Source organism: Aquarana catesbeiana, linkage group LG05 (genome assembly GCF_042186555.1).
Source record: "Aquarana catesbeiana isolate 2022-GZ linkage group LG05, ASM4218655v1, whole genome shotgun sequence".
Classification (NCBI taxonomy): domain Eukaryota; kingdom Metazoa; phylum Chordata; class Amphibia; order Anura; family Ranidae; genus Aquarana; species Aquarana catesbeiana.
The window spans coordinates 452,260,823-452,277,928 of record NC_133328.1 but is presented as its reverse complement, the minus strand read 5'-3'; the positions used below and the strand labels follow the sequence as shown (position 1 = coordinate 452,277,928).

At 41.2% G+C, this 17,106-nt stretch overlaps 1 protein-coding gene across 4 annotated transcripts in view; it reads right to left on the bottom strand.

Moving 5' to 3' along the window:
* The window catches only part of LDLRAD4 (low density lipoprotein receptor class A domain containing 4), a 287,939-nt gene that overhangs the window by 44,763 nt on the left and 226,070 nt on the right, over window positions 1–17,106 (bottom strand). The window contains exon 1 of one of the 4 annotated variants that reach the window (XM_073631291.1): window positions 7,072–7,979. The exons of 1 other annotated variant lie outside the window; for it this stretch is intronic. In XM_073631291.1, coding sequence (XP_073487392.1) covers window positions 7,072–7,141 — 70 coding nt within the window. In that variant the 5' untranslated portion in view covers window positions 7,142–7,979. Of the gene's footprint in view, window positions 1–4,855; window positions 4,967–5,253; window positions 6,332–7,071; window positions 7,980–17,106 lie in introns of those variants that run through there. 2 more of the 4 variants (XM_073631290.1, XM_073631292.1) reach the window with 2 other exon arrangements.

The window sequence follows — 17,106 nt, the reverse complement described above, 5'->3', positions numbered from 1 at the left end:
TTAAATGCCCGCAAGACGCTTACAGAAAAGTATGTATACATGTTAACCTTTTAAAAAAATAAACCAAATATTAATAATTGCTCCCCAGACAACCAAAAGTGTAGGTTTAATAAAGTTAAAAATGCTGACTATACAAAAGATTCTGTTTATATGTAACTCTTATTGGTCCGATAGACCCCTATTAAAATGTAAATCGTAAAAGTGTCACTAAACCTACATTAAAAAAAAGATATATTACAAGCGTATGATAGTCACTATGAGATTAGTTTTCTGCAAAAAAACAAAACAAAAAAAAGCCTGGTTGATCCTACTGCTCTCTCTCCACCTTCTGTTCATGCCCCCAATTCAGCTAGGGATTTTGCAGCTGTGGTGGCAATTCTGCACATGCTCAGTTTTCAGTGAGTTTCTATGATGAGCATTTCCTCCCTATCACATCTGAGCAGCTTATGTGACTATAGAGTTACACATGGGTGTATATACAGTGGTAAAATGACAGCCCACTCCCTCCTTCCTCGTCTATGCACACTAACCAGCTGAACACAATGAGGGTGGGATATTGCATGTAGCTTAATGGTGGCTTCCCCTCCCCTCTTATTCTAAGGCACAGGCTGGATGAGTGTGCCACAACCTGTAATTGGCAGAAATCCACCCACACCATGTTATTGCCAAAGAGTAATAAAGATTTGATTTCAAATAAATAATTGTTTGGCCATTTATCCATATTTATTTTCACTCTATATTCCAAAGGCTTTTTTTATTTTGAACATGTGACCTACAACGGAGGACTACAACATCCTGCTGCTTAGGTTTCCCTGCAGACGGGCTGGGTCATGTGACAGCTGTATATCAATTAGGAAAAAAGGTACTTTGATTATTTATTTTTTTATAAAAATTATAGTGCCATCATCCATATACAGAAATAGAAGACAAAATGTTTATTAAAAAAGTGTGTGTTTACTATTACATTAAGTACCAAGTGTTCTACTTTATTAAATTCTTTAGTCTCTACATTTTTTCATTCGTTAAACTTGAACCATCCAAAGTTTTAACCAATCATTTTTTGCATATTAATCCTTCATGGCCTGCCTCCATACTTTGTGCTGAACAATGTCTTTAATTCTCATGTCTGAAAGTTGAGGGGTATGCGAATAGCAGCCACCCCTTATCCTGAAAAGGTTACACGGGAGAACACATGCAGCACCCCTGAGCGTGGTATATTCTGCTCCATGCATGTGTGGCAGGGACACTGATCCTCATTCATTTCCTTGCTGAGCTGGGATAGAGCTCAGCATGGGGTGAACACTGAGCTTTTCTATTTAGTACAATATGTCAGAGTGCCACCCAAAACTAGAGTGCTAATACTGTAATAGAAAAACTGTTACAGCTCATTTTGAGATGTGTGATTATCCTGTGAAAACATTACACTCATGGTGAGTGGCCATCAATTAATAGATGTGTGATCTTAATACACTTCTGTCATCGCATCTCTTGTAGACATACTATACCAGAAATGCTGTATCCTCCGGAGACCACACAAGCATGATTCATGACTGACAGCTGGGTAACAGTGTACATTGTTTTGGAAGAGGCTGCTGCGAAGTGGCACAACTATTCCATCTGCATTAAAAAAAACTCCAATAGCTGCATGATATTCTGTAATAAACACGCTGTACAGTTACCTATGCGTTCGTTGTTGTCGCTGTACGTTTTTCACAAATGGTAAAATCGCAGTCATGTAAGGCTGCTCATAAATGGACAGTATTTACAAATGATATAACTCCATTCAGGAGATTTAGACAGTCAGGAAAAATGTGAAACAAAAACTCATGTCACTTCAAAATAATAACCTGCTAAGATCCCACATATGGCCTTGTTGCTAGATGCACACAACTACACCCTATGTTTCCAGCCCACAGGATTAGCAATACATCCCCCACATTCACAGAATTCGTAATTTTCATATGCTATTCTAGACAGATCTTAAAGTAGTTGTAAACCCCATTCATGAAATTTGACCTAAACACATGTGTAGTGTTCACTCATCCCTCCCCAAAGCTCTAAGTGCCGTTTCTTTCTGCTGCCCCATTCTTCTTATCAGCAGAGTCACTTCTGACACAAGCTCCCTGACACAGGAGATAAAAGGTGCTGGAAGTTTGTGTTGGGGAGGGAGCTTAGAGATAGATTAGCAGAGAGTTTGTCTATTCACACTGCAGCTCTGAATGTTCCTTTGCCTATGTGGATGGGGGGGGGGGGGGGGGTGGGGTTCCTCCAATCAGCTCTCTCACACACTAAATAGATTTCCAATACGTTCTGCACTTTCCAAAGAGTGTAGAAAGGGAAAAACAGCCGATCTACAAGTAGAATTTATGTAGAGAGATCTCTGTGTTTCATCTGAGGCTATTCACTTCACTGGGTATAGGAGAGGGTTTACAACCACCTTAACTACTTTGTTCCCTGTATATGACCATATGATGCACTGTTTATACACAAATGACGCTGCACTGAATTGTATTTTTGCTATGGATACAACTTTTCAAAATGAGTAAAACAAATTCTATGCACATTTTTCTCATTTTGTGTGGGGTGACCACTTGACCATGACCCCTACATCCGAGCCCACTATAAAAAGGTAAATTATAAACTAAATAAATCTAGCATTTACAAATGCAACACAAGATGTAAATTGAGGTTCTTCAAAATTACTTTCCTTTTCATTCTGCAGCACTGTTTTTTTGTAAAATTCAACGCAATATGGTAATATGGAGGTGTTCTGTGCACAGTTGGTATGCAGAATGCCTCAAAAAATGTATTTTCCTGCTTGTGTGATTGGCTCACTGATCTTTCCAAAAGTCTACAGGAAGAAAAGTCAAATTTTTGGTACCTCCTGCAATAGAAATGTATATTTTGGTGAGATACTCCCCAAAAGGTTGGCAAAGGGATGGTCAGCGCTCAGGAGGACTCAAAAAAAAATATTTTTTTTTATTACGTAAACATGTACAATGCTGTAAAAACAGCCTAAGTGTTTCAGACTTTAGTCAGTCATGGCTGATAAACTCCCCAAAGGTTAATCACTTCTAAAAGGGATGCAGACACTGCAGCTTTCCTCAGAACAAAAAGTGCATCAGCTGAATAATAAAAACCAGTCACTCATTCAGAATGAGTATGCAATCTGTCTGGTGGACCCCTTTATATGAATAAATACCGGGGGGAGAACAGTTCAAAAGAATATACTTGAAAGAAAGCAAGCAGGGAGTTCAATGCCAAGTAGTACCCAGGTTTTCCCTACCCAGGCCCAATATGTTTGAGCAGGGAAGTCCGATTTCTGACTACAGCGATCCTAAAAATGTACAATACTTGTATGGAGTGAACATAACTAGCCATTACACTCTTTGGGATCTGAAGCATTAAACTTTCCTATATAAAGCTGTAACTTCAAATTTTCATTTTTATGGCTATGCTTTTGGTTAAGGAATAGAGTTGGAGGCAATTATAGCTATCTGTGTTCCTGTTGGGGCTATTTACCTCTACTTCCTTTCCTAGTGAGGCACTTGGAAGAAGTCAAGTGGAAGCCCTCTTTAAATTATACGCAGGACGAGAACATAGGCAGATACAGTTATTTATTTGAATAGCTCTGACCCATGTGAGACTGCAGACAAGAAGCTATTGAGAGCCCCTCTAGTAGAATATGTGTAACAAAGGTCACTTTAAATGTTCGCTGCTACAATATCAGCAGCTGGTTTATTTAAACCATCTGAAATCATGTTACAAGCAATTGGAAATTCCCTTAACAGAAAAGGGCCTTTATGCAAAATAGGTTTCCATTACCAATCATAACAATATTAAATTTCTGTCTTCTTAGTAACACATGAAACTTCATAATTGCCACCTCCATTTCCTAGACAAATAGAATGCACAGGAGTTAACTGTCCCCAGGTAACAATTGCACACCGTCATATTTATAAGACCAATATATTTGTACAGACAATGCAAACTATGAACTAATGTACAAAACCTTTAAAAGAACCTTTCATAAATCCAGAGACACAGACTTTAATTATTCAAGTCTTAGCTTAAACTTACAGTTCAATTTCAGTCAAATACAAAAAGGGAACAACATCTTAGTCTAACATTAATAAAACCGGGAATTATAACATTCATTTGGGTGTGAAGATTTGGCCACAGCTCTTAAAACAGCACTGAGCATTCTGTAGTTCAAGGTTCTTTACCCAAGATCAAGTTTATTTAGAACGTTTAATTGTAACAAAAAGAAAAAAAAAATCCTTACATCATGGAAAGAACAAGTCTTATCCAATACAAACTATGTTATCTATGGAACATATGAATAGTCTGAGTCAAGACTGTCTAACAGTCTTTAAGTCAGTAGCCAACAATAATTCTACCATGGTTGTATTGGAACCTAGCTTGTGGAAACCCTTGGCACATTCTAAAATTTAGGCACCGTATTGGCCACAGGTAGTTACTGGCAGACTGAATCACCATATAGCGTCTTATATCTTCTACCACAACAGGAAGATGTTTCTGCCACTGACTCATAGTGGAGTCTCACCCCTCCCTGGGGCTGCAGTAGTAAGCTCTCCCCCGTCAAAGTATCTACAGCAGCCACCCAGCCCTAGCACTCCTGCTGTTGCAGTGGGAAGGTCACTTCTGCTGCTGCACTCTTGATTTTGAAAGTTAAATGAAGAATCCAAAAGAGACAAAACTTTTTTGTAATGGCCAAAGTGGGGAGTGGACCAGAAAGATCATGTATAGGATTCTTGCCAGCGAAGTTCCTCATAGATATTAGACAACCAATAAATCATTCAAACAACCAGCAAGCTACCCAATATGGAAATACCTTGAAACATTTTAGTCCCAACTCCGGCACCAAGTTGTTTACTAGCACTTCTCTCAGTCTGTGTGTGGCAATGCTTGATGACCTACTTTTTTACTAGATTATCACCTAACAAAACCTCATACAAATGTACATACTTGCCCATTAAAAATCTGACTCACTGAAATGACATATCGAAAAAGAAACAAACTTTAGGCTGTCTGTGTGTTAAAGTGAAATACATTGGTCACCTAGACTTACAGAAACAAAAAAAAGGGCTATACTTCACTAGTGCTATCAGTGGACTGTGGGCAGACACTCAACAAAGTGCAATGCACTCAGACTTTCCTAGAATGCAGAGTTCACAGGGACAGAATGGTAGATATGAAGGTGCCAAGAGCTACCGCTCCATCTAAATTTACCAAGACTCGGGTGAGGATTCTCTGAAGAGGCAGGCACGTCCGTTCTCTGAATTAGCAATTGAACATCAAAGCGTTCCAGCAGTCTGAAGTCTGGAAACTTTGTGGTAAGTTTCCGCCTAAACCTCACCCATAATATGAACTTGAGCAAGAAATGCACAACAACCAGCCCAAAGTTCCTCGGCGATGATGTCATTCACTCTATTAGTAAGCTGTCCAAGCACAACTTAGAACCCTGAATCTTCCTCTGTTAACATATAAACTGCTTTAGAACACTTTGAATGTTTTACCATGGCATACTAATAAGAAATGTGGGTAAGCTACAAAGATTTTATAGGAGAATACATTGTAAACATCAGTTTGGCAAAAGAGACAAAGTTTAGTCAGTCCTGGCAAACGTTATTTTACATTTTAGACTTGGTTTTCATTTTCCATACTCTTTCTTCCAGCTCCTGTCACCTCAAATGCACTCTAAGCATTAGTTTGAATGATAGCAGGCCAGTACTCCGAGTGTATACTATAACTTGATGCTCTATATGCCTTAAGAAAGTCAATGACGATTCAAACAATCCACCGCTGTAGTTGTACTGCACACTAAATAACTTGTGACACTTGGCGTGTGGTTGAATTGTGAAACACTGCAGCTCTGTTGTATAAGAGCAACTTCCATGACTACCGTAGTTTAAAGTCTATATCTTCAAAGTATATTTCTTTTTTTTTTTTTTTTTTTATCATTTGTTTCAGCAATCAGTGTTACAAAATAGTACAGTTTAAAGAAAGACGGATCATTTGTGGCATACATGTGATAAAGGATTCCACATATGTGGTCAAGGTGGTTACAATCCGTATTTAAAGCATATTTGCAGCAAATACAGCCTCTTGTACATTAGAATCCCCCAAGTGAATACAAAATCAGGCAGTGCCAGGACAAGTTTATCCAGTGTCCAGGGAAAAAATTCCAAACTGCACCCCCCAATGATGTGCAAAAAATGTAGGGGATCCCATGTACAGCAATCATTTGCTTGTCAAAATCACTGCCGCTGTCATAACAGAAGGAAGGCGCCCCCATCCCTACAGTAATCCATTGCACCCAGGACAGCTTCCCCTCCCGCCCACCCCTTGTCAAGCCCTGAATACACATTTTATTTGTGTCCCCACAATGTCTCATTAGGGCCCCTTTCACACAGCCTGCCTGTCAGTTTTTCAGGTGGACCTGATCGGACCCTCCAGTCTTTTCTATGGAGGAGTAGAGGTCAGTGGACACATGTTTGCTGACACCCGTCGTCATCTGATCCTGTCTGCCAAAAACAGACGGATGGTGATCCTATTGGACAGGCAGTCCCCTGGAAGGATGGGCGTTTCCATCCGACTGCCCTATAGAGAAGAGCAGGACTGTGTCCGTGTTTGCTCTGCACAGCGGAGCTGACATGGACCAATCAGCCACCTGCTCAGCGGGGATCAGCAGAGAGCAAGTGGATTTCGCTTAATGAAGGTGCCCGTGTGAAAGGGGCCTAAGAGTTTTCAGAAGAGTCAACAGGTATCCTTACTTGTATAAACCACAGAAATGATTCAGAAGTACAACTCCGATAAGTCAGGAAGGAGGTAGTTGGTGGGTCAAAGCTTAATGGAACAAGCTGAGGTAAGAAGCCCATTAGTTACTATGCACAACTGCACCAGATTTTTAGTAAATCTCCCCCCAATGTGTCAATACAGCCACTCAAACACATACAATATAGCAAGCAGCATGCAAGACTTGCTGGTATACACAATTACAGAAAACAGATCCAATTCATAGGTTAAGAAAAAAATAAATGCGATTACCTTTTACCAAAAACAGGTCTTTAATTCCAGCATCATCCAGTGTTGTGGTGTTGAAATGATCACTGGACATACTCAGGTCCTATGGATAGTGACATGTATGCAAAAGATCCTATTCTTCGAGCATCCCACGTTACTTGGAAAAGCAGTCTTGCTGGAGGAATTGTAAAGTGAAAGTAGTGTCTTCCAGCAAAGCTTTTTGCCCCGTCTTCCGCTTTCTATCAGCAGGTCCCAGGTGCAAGGCACAAAACTACTGTGGCTCAGACAGCAGACTGCGGCTACCAATTATCAGCTGCCATCAGCAGAGAGCTAGAGGCTCTGTGGCAGGAAACTGGTTGTGTTGTGGAAAGAGATAACAAAAAATGCAGGCTCATATCCTCAGGCTGTCTGGAGTGAACCATCAGCTATTTAGCAACATTTACAGAGAGAAAAAAAAAAAAAAAAAGAAGAGGTGCAAAAAAAACAAATCTCCAAGTGCTGTAGCCGTCCGCCTTCAAAATTCCGGGTTTACAAAACAAAGCAGGCAAAAAACGTGCCAGTGTCTTCTTGCTGCTATTGCTTGAAAAAAACCACTTCAACTTTTCGCAGCTTCGGAAACAAGCCGAGAGGCAAAACACAATGGCAGCCCCTGATTAACACGTTGCTTTCTGCTGTGCTGCTTGCTCCCTGTGACAGGGAGAGGTTGACACTTGGAAAAAAAAGGGGCTTTAATTCCTCCACATTTCTAGCCCAGGACACAATGTGCGTCATTCCATAGTCGAAACACTTTCCTCGCTACTTTAGTCAAGACTGTCTGATACTCGCTGCCACCCCCCTCATCTTCCCTCCTCGCTCTGCCTGTGCCAAAAGTCTCCAACTGCTGGCAGTTCCTCACACATGCTCGCTGAGCCAGCTCTGCCTTGGAAAAAAAAGTGGATGTCACAGCTGCACTGTCAACAGTTCAACTCCTCTCACTCCCTCCCCGGATAGCATTGTTCTGCCACAACTACGGTAGCATCCAAAAACCACACACAATACTTAACCTAGCTACAGTTTAACTATCCTTGCATTGAACCAGATATGGAAACCAAAACATCTTCCAGGCAATAGTTTAGCCTGAATAATTTTGCTATTAAAACAAATTTAAAAAGCACAGAAAAATTACTGTAGACTGCAGGCAATATGGAAATTTTGATGACCTTGGTCCCCTTTGCGAGATAACTTACCAGGGCATACACTACTCATTATACCTAATATATATATATATATATATATATATATATATATATATATATAAAAGCCTCGCCCTGTAAACAACCCATTCAGTTTAAAAGAGGAATAAAAAGGCAAAACATTTATGTATACATAAAAACACAACACACAAATACCCCCTCCCCTTTTTTCTATAGGTGATCACATAACCTCTGTTCTCAGCTGCATAAGTTGCTTAGAGAGCCAGGGGAGGAGGAACAGCAGCATATTGGGCTTCCCAGTGAAATGTTGTGTGGGAAGGGTGTGTGTCAGCACCACTCTGATCATTGGAAAGCAGGCTGAACCCCCAGTACAGCCAGAAAACTGATCACATTCTTTCATGCCTAGCATGGTCAGTTTTTTTATTAGGAAATCACAGGGACACAAGGTATTTCACACAAAAGAAGCAAAACAAAGAACCGGATACTTTTTCATACAAGTAAATGGTACAGCAGGAACTTATCAGGAATATGAAATGGTGAGTTACCATTCTTTAAAGTGGATGTAAATCCTTACATCTACCCAATGCAGTGACTAGCCTCAAGTGAAACAGAGATGGAACAAATCATCCTACACACGTTGCACCTGTTTATCTGCAGTCTTCTCTACATCAGTTCAAGGTTCAGAATTTATAAAGCTTGTTTGAGATGTCAGAAAAAGGGGGTGGGGACTAAAGTTACACTCTGCAGATCTCAGGGAGGAGAACTTTGACAGCTGATTGGAGGGGAGAAGAAGAGGGAATGGACACAAAGCTGAAGTTATCAACTGGAGACCCCTCCCCGTCACAATTTTTCTCTTGGTGTCGGGAAAGCTTGTCAGAAGTAATTCATGTGGATAGCAGAGGAATGAAGCAGCAGACAGAAATTACACTTACACAATATAGAGGGATATGTGTTGTTCACATTTTATGTCTGAGGTTTACAACCACTATTAATTAAAGCTCACAACAACTAGATTACAAAACCATTCAGTAATGATAATCTGTAAATTCATTTTATTTTTGTAGCATCATTCATATAGGGGTAGATATAGAGGGAGCAAAATCGGTCACCCTGGCATTCCGGTCCAATTGTTCGCATAGTACATTTTAGTCCCTAGGGCTTTTGCCATGCTTTGTTCTACACTGTGTCTCTGTGGAGGCGGCCATATTTCAGAGGCAGGGCTTTGCTTCCACATATTAAAATCTCCAGAAAGAAGAACAGTGAGCAGAACAATAGTGACATTACAAAATCTCAATTCTGATGAGGCTAGCACAGTCAGAGGCAGCAGTACCTTCGATCTCACACTGCAAATATACAGCTGTATAGCCTAGGCACCATCACATAACAGGAAGTGCACTGCTATTTTTCAGGAATAATGCCAGACAAAAAGGTATAATTTTTCACCATATTGGTTAGGTTCCACTAACATTTCCAGATCCTCCCTATTCATCACAGCTGCACTTGAGTTCGGCCACTGAAATATGCAACAATCCTATTTGGGGAAAAAAATGCACTGGGCAATGTATTTTAGAGAAATATGGGTGCTGTCATTGTTGGTCTCCTTCCAGTGGCAGAACTGGAAGTCTGTTTACATGTGATCAGCTGATCCCATGGTAAAGGGTGGCTGTGATTGGCCCTTTACCGTGATCTTCGGTCAGCGGTGTCCAAAGAACACAGCAGTCACAGAGCGGACTGGATGCATGCCCAGGGGGCACGCGGGAGGCAGGGCTCTGGGAGGATATCCATGGAAGCCCTCCCAGAACTGGAAGCCATGGGCTCGAACAAGGGGGGTCCCCTCATGGTTTCTTGCACTGGGGCCCTAAAGGTTGTAGTTAGCACTCTCTTTCTAAAAGATCTAGTTACATGCGGCTTCAACCCTGAATCATGACCTAGAACATGAAAGCACCTAGTGAAGTCATGTGTCAGCTCAGAAAGGACCTGAGCTTTTGGCAGCCAGGTAACTTAAAATTCCGAAAGGAAACGCCAGCAATGGTAGTGACACATTTCTAGTATTACAAGTCTTATTTTATATCCAAGTTTATTTGGGAAACAATTGAAAAGGTGGTAATCGATTGGTCAGCTGACTGTCTAGATTTCCAAGTGTATTCTTTCTAGCATTCTATATTGTCCTTTAACTGCTACATCTTACGATTTATTTTTCTTAGATGCACCCAAACACTTTACTGAAATGCACCTTTAGCTCAACATTTTTTTCCAGAAAACATTTCTTGCAGCCTACTGTTCACAGGATGCACAGGGCATCTGAAGGTGTAAGTGAATTTGTCCTCATACAAATAAGATTATAGGCATATAATTCCATTTGGCAATGGGAGACTACCACCTCTCAGGAGATCTGTAGGTGGGTCTATGAAAATGTTTGATGGAGAATAGTAAAAAGCTTTATCATGACAATAGGAACCACCTTTATGCTTTTTTGAAGGCTATTAGGACTAAATATAATAGCACTCAGAAATCACCACAAAAATATTGCTCATTACTTTTAAATGCCAAGATGTGTATGTATGTAGGTTAAAATGGAAGCAACCAGCACTATCCACAAAGACTGGATCAACCCCATTAATTTGTTGCTACTGCGTAATGACTGACCTACCTCAGAAAATCTGGCCACATTAGATGCACCTCTGACTTCACAATGTGGTGAAGACACAGCCCCACAGAAAGGAGAGATAAAGGGAGTAAAAAGGTAGAAAATATCTAAACCAGCAAACAGGCAAAATGGGAAGGGACAGCGGAGAAGAGCTGAGCAAATTCAACTTGTCTGCACAGTTATTGTTTGTGATTGTACTAACTGAAAATTATGAGAAAGGTTTCAGCAAAGAAAAAAAAATTCCAATTATGCAATAAAGCTAATGCTTTTAAATAAAACAGTGATTGTTTGGATCATGTACTTTGCAAATCACTCTTTACTGTAAATCCTATAATACAACAGCTGACCTGCGCAAATAATTTGGGTACCTTGTATATTCCATTTTAAAAAGTGTCATGCTGATAATACAAGGCGTGCCCAAAATGTTTACAAATCATCGCTTTAAAAGCAACAGTGTGGAATAAGGTTACATAAAGAAGACAACCTGCTGAGAAAACCAGTTGAATACAAGAGAGAAAACTCTACCCTACCATATACACCTAGATTTATTGCTATTCATATTGCTGCCACTAGAGGTCAGTAAATACAGCTCAAGGGTCTCCAGTGAAAGCCTGTAATACCAAACCAAAACTTTACAATAGCTAGGGGGATTCTGAGAATCACAAGCTTAAACCAAACACATCTGGATCTGACCAATCTGGACATCAACACAACAATCCAGTCATCTATCTCTCAAAATCTTTTTTTAAAGTAGTTGACAGTAAGATAGGTTTTTATGTTTTGGATAAAATGCACACGGATTAACCCTTCATCAGGTCTTCTGTCAAAGTCCAAGGATGACCTAACATGTAAGACTCAGCTTGTGGGCCGTGACATCACATTGTGTCGGACAACCGACCAAGAGGATTTGTTAAGGGAGTTGCGCATCTTTTCCCTACACATTATGCTCATGCTATGGAGCACTACGCAGCCTTTTAATGTTTTATAGTTTTTAATACTTGTTTTAATGAAAAGCACTATGATCACTTTGGGTTTCCCCTAAATTGGAGTGGTATTATACAGGATTTATATAGTGCCGACAGTTTGCGCAGAGCTTTACAACAGGGGGGCAGACAGTACAGTTTCAATACAGGAAAAGGTTAATAAGGAGAGAGGTTGTTAGATACATAACCCTTAGGCTTAATGTACACGGGACGTTTTGAAACCTCTCCTGAACGATTCAACTTGACAGATAGTAACCGATGTTCAAAAATGTCAGTTTTGACACATTTACATGCCACGTTTTTTTATTTTCAAATATATAAAAAAATATATATCAAAAATATATCTCCATTAAAAACGCCTGTAAAAGGAAATGCGGCTAAATGCAAGTTACCGAGTGTACAAGGTGCTACAGGCATTTGGCGTTTCAAATTCTGCTGAACATCCGTCCTGAATGCATTTTTTTGCTTTACAAAAAATGCCTCTAAACTCAACTGCCTAGAAATTGACTATAAATGACCCTGTGTACATGTACTGATAAGATAACAGAGGAGAGTTCAGGGGCAGCTGAAAAAAATTGCCCAACTGCTCCTAAACGTCCATTTACCAGCCGCAGTGTACATGAGGCCCAACCTGGAAACAAAGGCCCAACAATAGAGGTGAGTGCACACCCTAAAGGGGTACTGAAGGTGGAAGATTTCACAGGAGTTCGAAGTTAGTTACACAGTGGTGTTGTGGTTTACAAGATTTCACGTGGGAAAGTGGGTAGATTAAAAAGACTGATCTCGCATGTTATTACTATTTTTGCACTTGTTTGATTCTATTTACATTATATATGTGGATTACTACAATTTTCCTCTAAAATTTTCACTAAAGCTAATGATTTTTATACACTGATTTAGTTTATGTATTGAGTGCTGCACTATTTACCAGTTTATCTCTTGTATCATGCTCATAGTCTTGACTATATCCTGTTGCGTGTCTGTAGCCTGTCACTGAATTCTATAAGTGGCCCTTTGGGGCTCCCCATATCAAGAAAGTTCACCATCATTGCCCTAGGGGGCAGTGACGCAGATAAGGCAGAAGACAGTTACAGTATTTTCATGTCACCAGTTCTTTAACCACTTGCTGTCCAGGGCAATTTTGACATTTTTTTTTCATGTTAAAAAGCAGCTTTTTTTTGCCAGAAAATTAACTAGAACCCCAAACATTTTTATGTTACATGATATCTGCGCAGCCATTTTTCAAATGCAAATTTACAGGAAAAAAAAAAATACACCTGAATTAATTTTAGTGCACACGAACACCATACTTTAATAATAATTTTATTTTTGGTTTGGTAAAATATAAAAGATGTTGGATCGCGTAAATACCATAAATTGTCAAGATTAAAATTGCACACGCCTGTAAAATGGTGACATACTGTGGATGCTTAAAATTGTCTATACGTGAAGCTTTAGTTTACAGTTAAACAAACTATGGCATTAGAATGATTGCCATCAATCATTCTAATGCCATAGCCAATGGCAGAGAGCGCCGATTGGAGTGTTCTGGCAGGGGGGCCATCCTCCTGTCAGAACATAACAGCTCAGCAGGGGCAACTGCTATACTAACTTCGCATAGTTAGTACAGCGGCTCCAACAGGCACGGACAGCGGGTTGAATGACAAAACCCAATGTGGACCAGGCTTTAGATTCCGGATGCCTCCCCTGCCATCCAAGACAGCTGATCAAACACAGATTTGTTTGATCTGCTACTTACCTGGCTGTAATGGACCGGGAAGACAGCTCTGAAACAGGTGATGCACTCCTTGTCGTTTCTGGGTTCATTCAACGCAAAGGAGATCCTCCATCTCCTTTGTCGGCAGCCAACTTACAGAGCTGTGAAATATGTGTCTTTGTTAGCTTTGCTTTCAATGAACCCATCTTTTGTATATACAGACATCTCAAGTTTTCCGTGAGGTGCAGGAGTCTCCTGCATTTCAGCTGCAGCTCCCTGACACTCGCAAGTGCCGCTCGATAGCCTCGGCTGTCAGGGGGAGGGACTACACTGCTCAGTCGTAGCTCCACTGTGTGTGGACCAGCCTGCAAATAACAATGTGATCGCCGGGTGGCTACAGACAGGCACCGGGGAAGGCAGACGAGGTAAGGAGCGACAGCGCAGGAACATAGCCATCACCCAACGCGTGCACACACACGATTACACTTCGATCTCCGATCTCTTGCTGAGATTTACACAGAGGAGCACTGCTGGACACACTGCTCAGCTGTCTTAAGGGGTGCAGTGGTCAGGGCCGGACTGGCCTACCAGGATACCGGGAAATTTGGCTGCAGGCCCTGGCCAACATGTCAATTGCACATGTGCTGCAGCCGTTCGGGAAAGCCCATACAGGCTTGGTCCTTTTCGAGCAGGTGGGCACATGCACAATTGTGTAATGGCACCGGGCAGCACCATTTTTAAATGTAAAGCAGCAGTCTCACCTCTGTGAAGTCTCGGTGGTCTCATAACGGCTGGGCAAGACCCCTCTGCAGCCTCTGCCTACACCTCCTGTTATTGCTCTCCTGGCACCATGTCTGCAGCCTCTGACCATCTCCTCCTGCACCATGTCAGGACCCACACTCAGACATGCAACGCTATTTTTTTATATAATATATATTCATATACACACACACAAACTATATACATGTGTATGCCTGCCCAAGCGTATAACTTTCTTTACTTTCTTTTGTAGACTTAGCAATGCCCCTGGCCACAGGCCTGCACAGTATATGATATAATCTAAAAATGCTAAACTAGTGTTCATTAAGGTAAATTGATTGTTGCGTGGTGTAATTTAGAATATATTCTAGCTCAGAAGTGTGCAATGTCTGGTCTCGCAAGCAATTTTTCTGCACCAACAAAACCTCTTTTGCTCTTAGAAGCGTACAGACATACACAGCCAAAGATCTAGCAATAATACACGGTGCTGATAAAAATATTTTAAACTTTGGAGCCAGAGAGTTATTTATGGGAGACTGCCAAGGGTGTATCCCATGTTAAAGAACCAAAAGAAGCTTAGAAAGTAATAAGGGAAAGAGACCTTTTGTTTAAATTTGAGACAATTGTGAGAAAGGCAATTCCAGGCACAAACATACATTCAGTATAAATAAGTAGACACTCATTTACCAATGTGTGCTTTTTGTTTTTGGATGCAAAGATACAAGAAAAAAAATTAATTAAAAAAAATTATAAATGGTTATAGACAAGCAGCATTTCCCCCCCACTGAGAATGACGGATAAAATATATAGTCATATGAAAAAGTAAGCACATCTCATGGAAATTGCTGACTTTTCAACATATCTGATTAGGCAGACATTAGATCATCATTCAAATAGGACCTAAAGATAAAGGGGGATTTATGCCAACTAGTGACATATGAAATTGGATATGGCGTACTCAATCTAAACTTTAAAAAAATGCAGATTTGTCACATGGAAAAATTAGAGCCCTACATTTACCAACAGGTCAAATCTATTAATATAGAATCATGTGTTCCAGGTTAGGTGCCAATTATAAAAAATCTTCTTAGGCTACATTCACACCAGCGATTAGGCAGCTCTCAGTGTGTAGGTGCGGCTGCCAGCCTGTTCACTACAATGACAGGTCACTGGCGGTCACAGCTATTCGCATCTCTCTACACAGCCAGCAATTACCTGCGGTGATCGCTGTTAGACGCACGCAAAGTTCATCCAGCTGCGATCACTAAAGCCAATCACTGGCTGTGCGAACAGCAGCAAATAGCTGGGGCCGCGGGTGACCTGTCATAGTGAAGAGGCCTGGCAGCGGCACCTATCCAAGGAGAGCCGCAACAGAAATCGGATTCCTGCCGCTACTATTTGCACCAGACCTAATTGCCAGTGTGAATGTAGCCTAAGAGTTTGGTATTCTCTTTGCAATTGGTATGTGGTGACATCTTGCCAAAAATATAAAGCCCTAGGGAAGAAGGCTGGTAGTGCGTAGGAGCCTGGCAAGGGATTTACAAAGTCTGCACATTTTTTGAATTTTCAAATCATTCAAAATCATTTCAGTGTAAGGAAAATAATCTACAAGTGTTATAGATTTCAAATGACTGCTAATTTGTCCAGGACTGGCTGACCCAGCATGAGTGTATGATGCTAAAAAATCTCCAGGAACCCCAAAATTTCAACACATCTGAAGGTAACTTTTGAAAAAGCTGGTGTGAAAGCACGTGCATCTACAATCCATAGGATTGAACCAATATAACCTGCATGAATGTTGTGCCAGGAAAAAATCCTGTGCTGTCCAAGAAAAAAATGGGCCTTCTGGAACAGACTGCCCCCCAACTTGCTAGTCACCTCAGCTTTCCCAGTCTTTCTGGACCCATGTTGCTGTCCTGTGGGCAAAAAGCAGCCCCCCCCCAACATGGGGTCTCTTCTCCCAAACAGGTCACCCTCCCTGGCTAGAGCACACCACTATCTTTACACAAAGGCTGTGTCCCTGAATCCCAGCAACTGCTGGAGCTCTCACCAATCCAGGCTTATAACGACCTTCCACACCACACCAGCAAAACCCAGATACAGGATTGAATGTTCTGTTCCACCCAAGAAACTTTTGAAACTTCAAGCTCCAGGCCCTGATCTGGGATTACAAAACCCGGAGAAAGTTTAAAGAACAGCTTTCTCTGGTCAAACACTCTGGAGATTCGCATTAAGCCATAAAGTGGAGCTATAGTCAGAAAATGAAGCCCCGATAGATCACTTCTGGCTTGCCCCTTTTGCGGGTAAAGTTATTTAAAAACATATGTGCCTATGCTTTTTAAAGTCCAGTAACACACTCTGCTCTGCACATGCTCATTTGTGCTCTATTCTCAGCATTGTGCTTAAAATCAGAGCCACTGGAGGCCAATCAGCTAACAGCTTTAAGAATTAGGCTGCTTTCACATTGCAGCCACCTGAGTGTTAGCGGTAAAGCGCCGCTAGTTTTAGTGATGCTTTACCGCTGTTATAGCAGCACTTTGGCCGCTATTCAGGCAGTAGCAGGGCACTTTTAACCCCCAAGAAGGGGTTGGAAGCGCCGCATTGCGGCGCTTCCAAAATGGTTTTCAGCCGATTCGGAAGCGCTGCTCATTCATTTCTATGGCCAGGGGCGGTCTGGGAACGGTGTATACACCCCTCCTAAACCGCCCCAAAGATGCTGCCTGCAGGACTTTCTAACGTGCTGCAAGCACACTGCTCCCG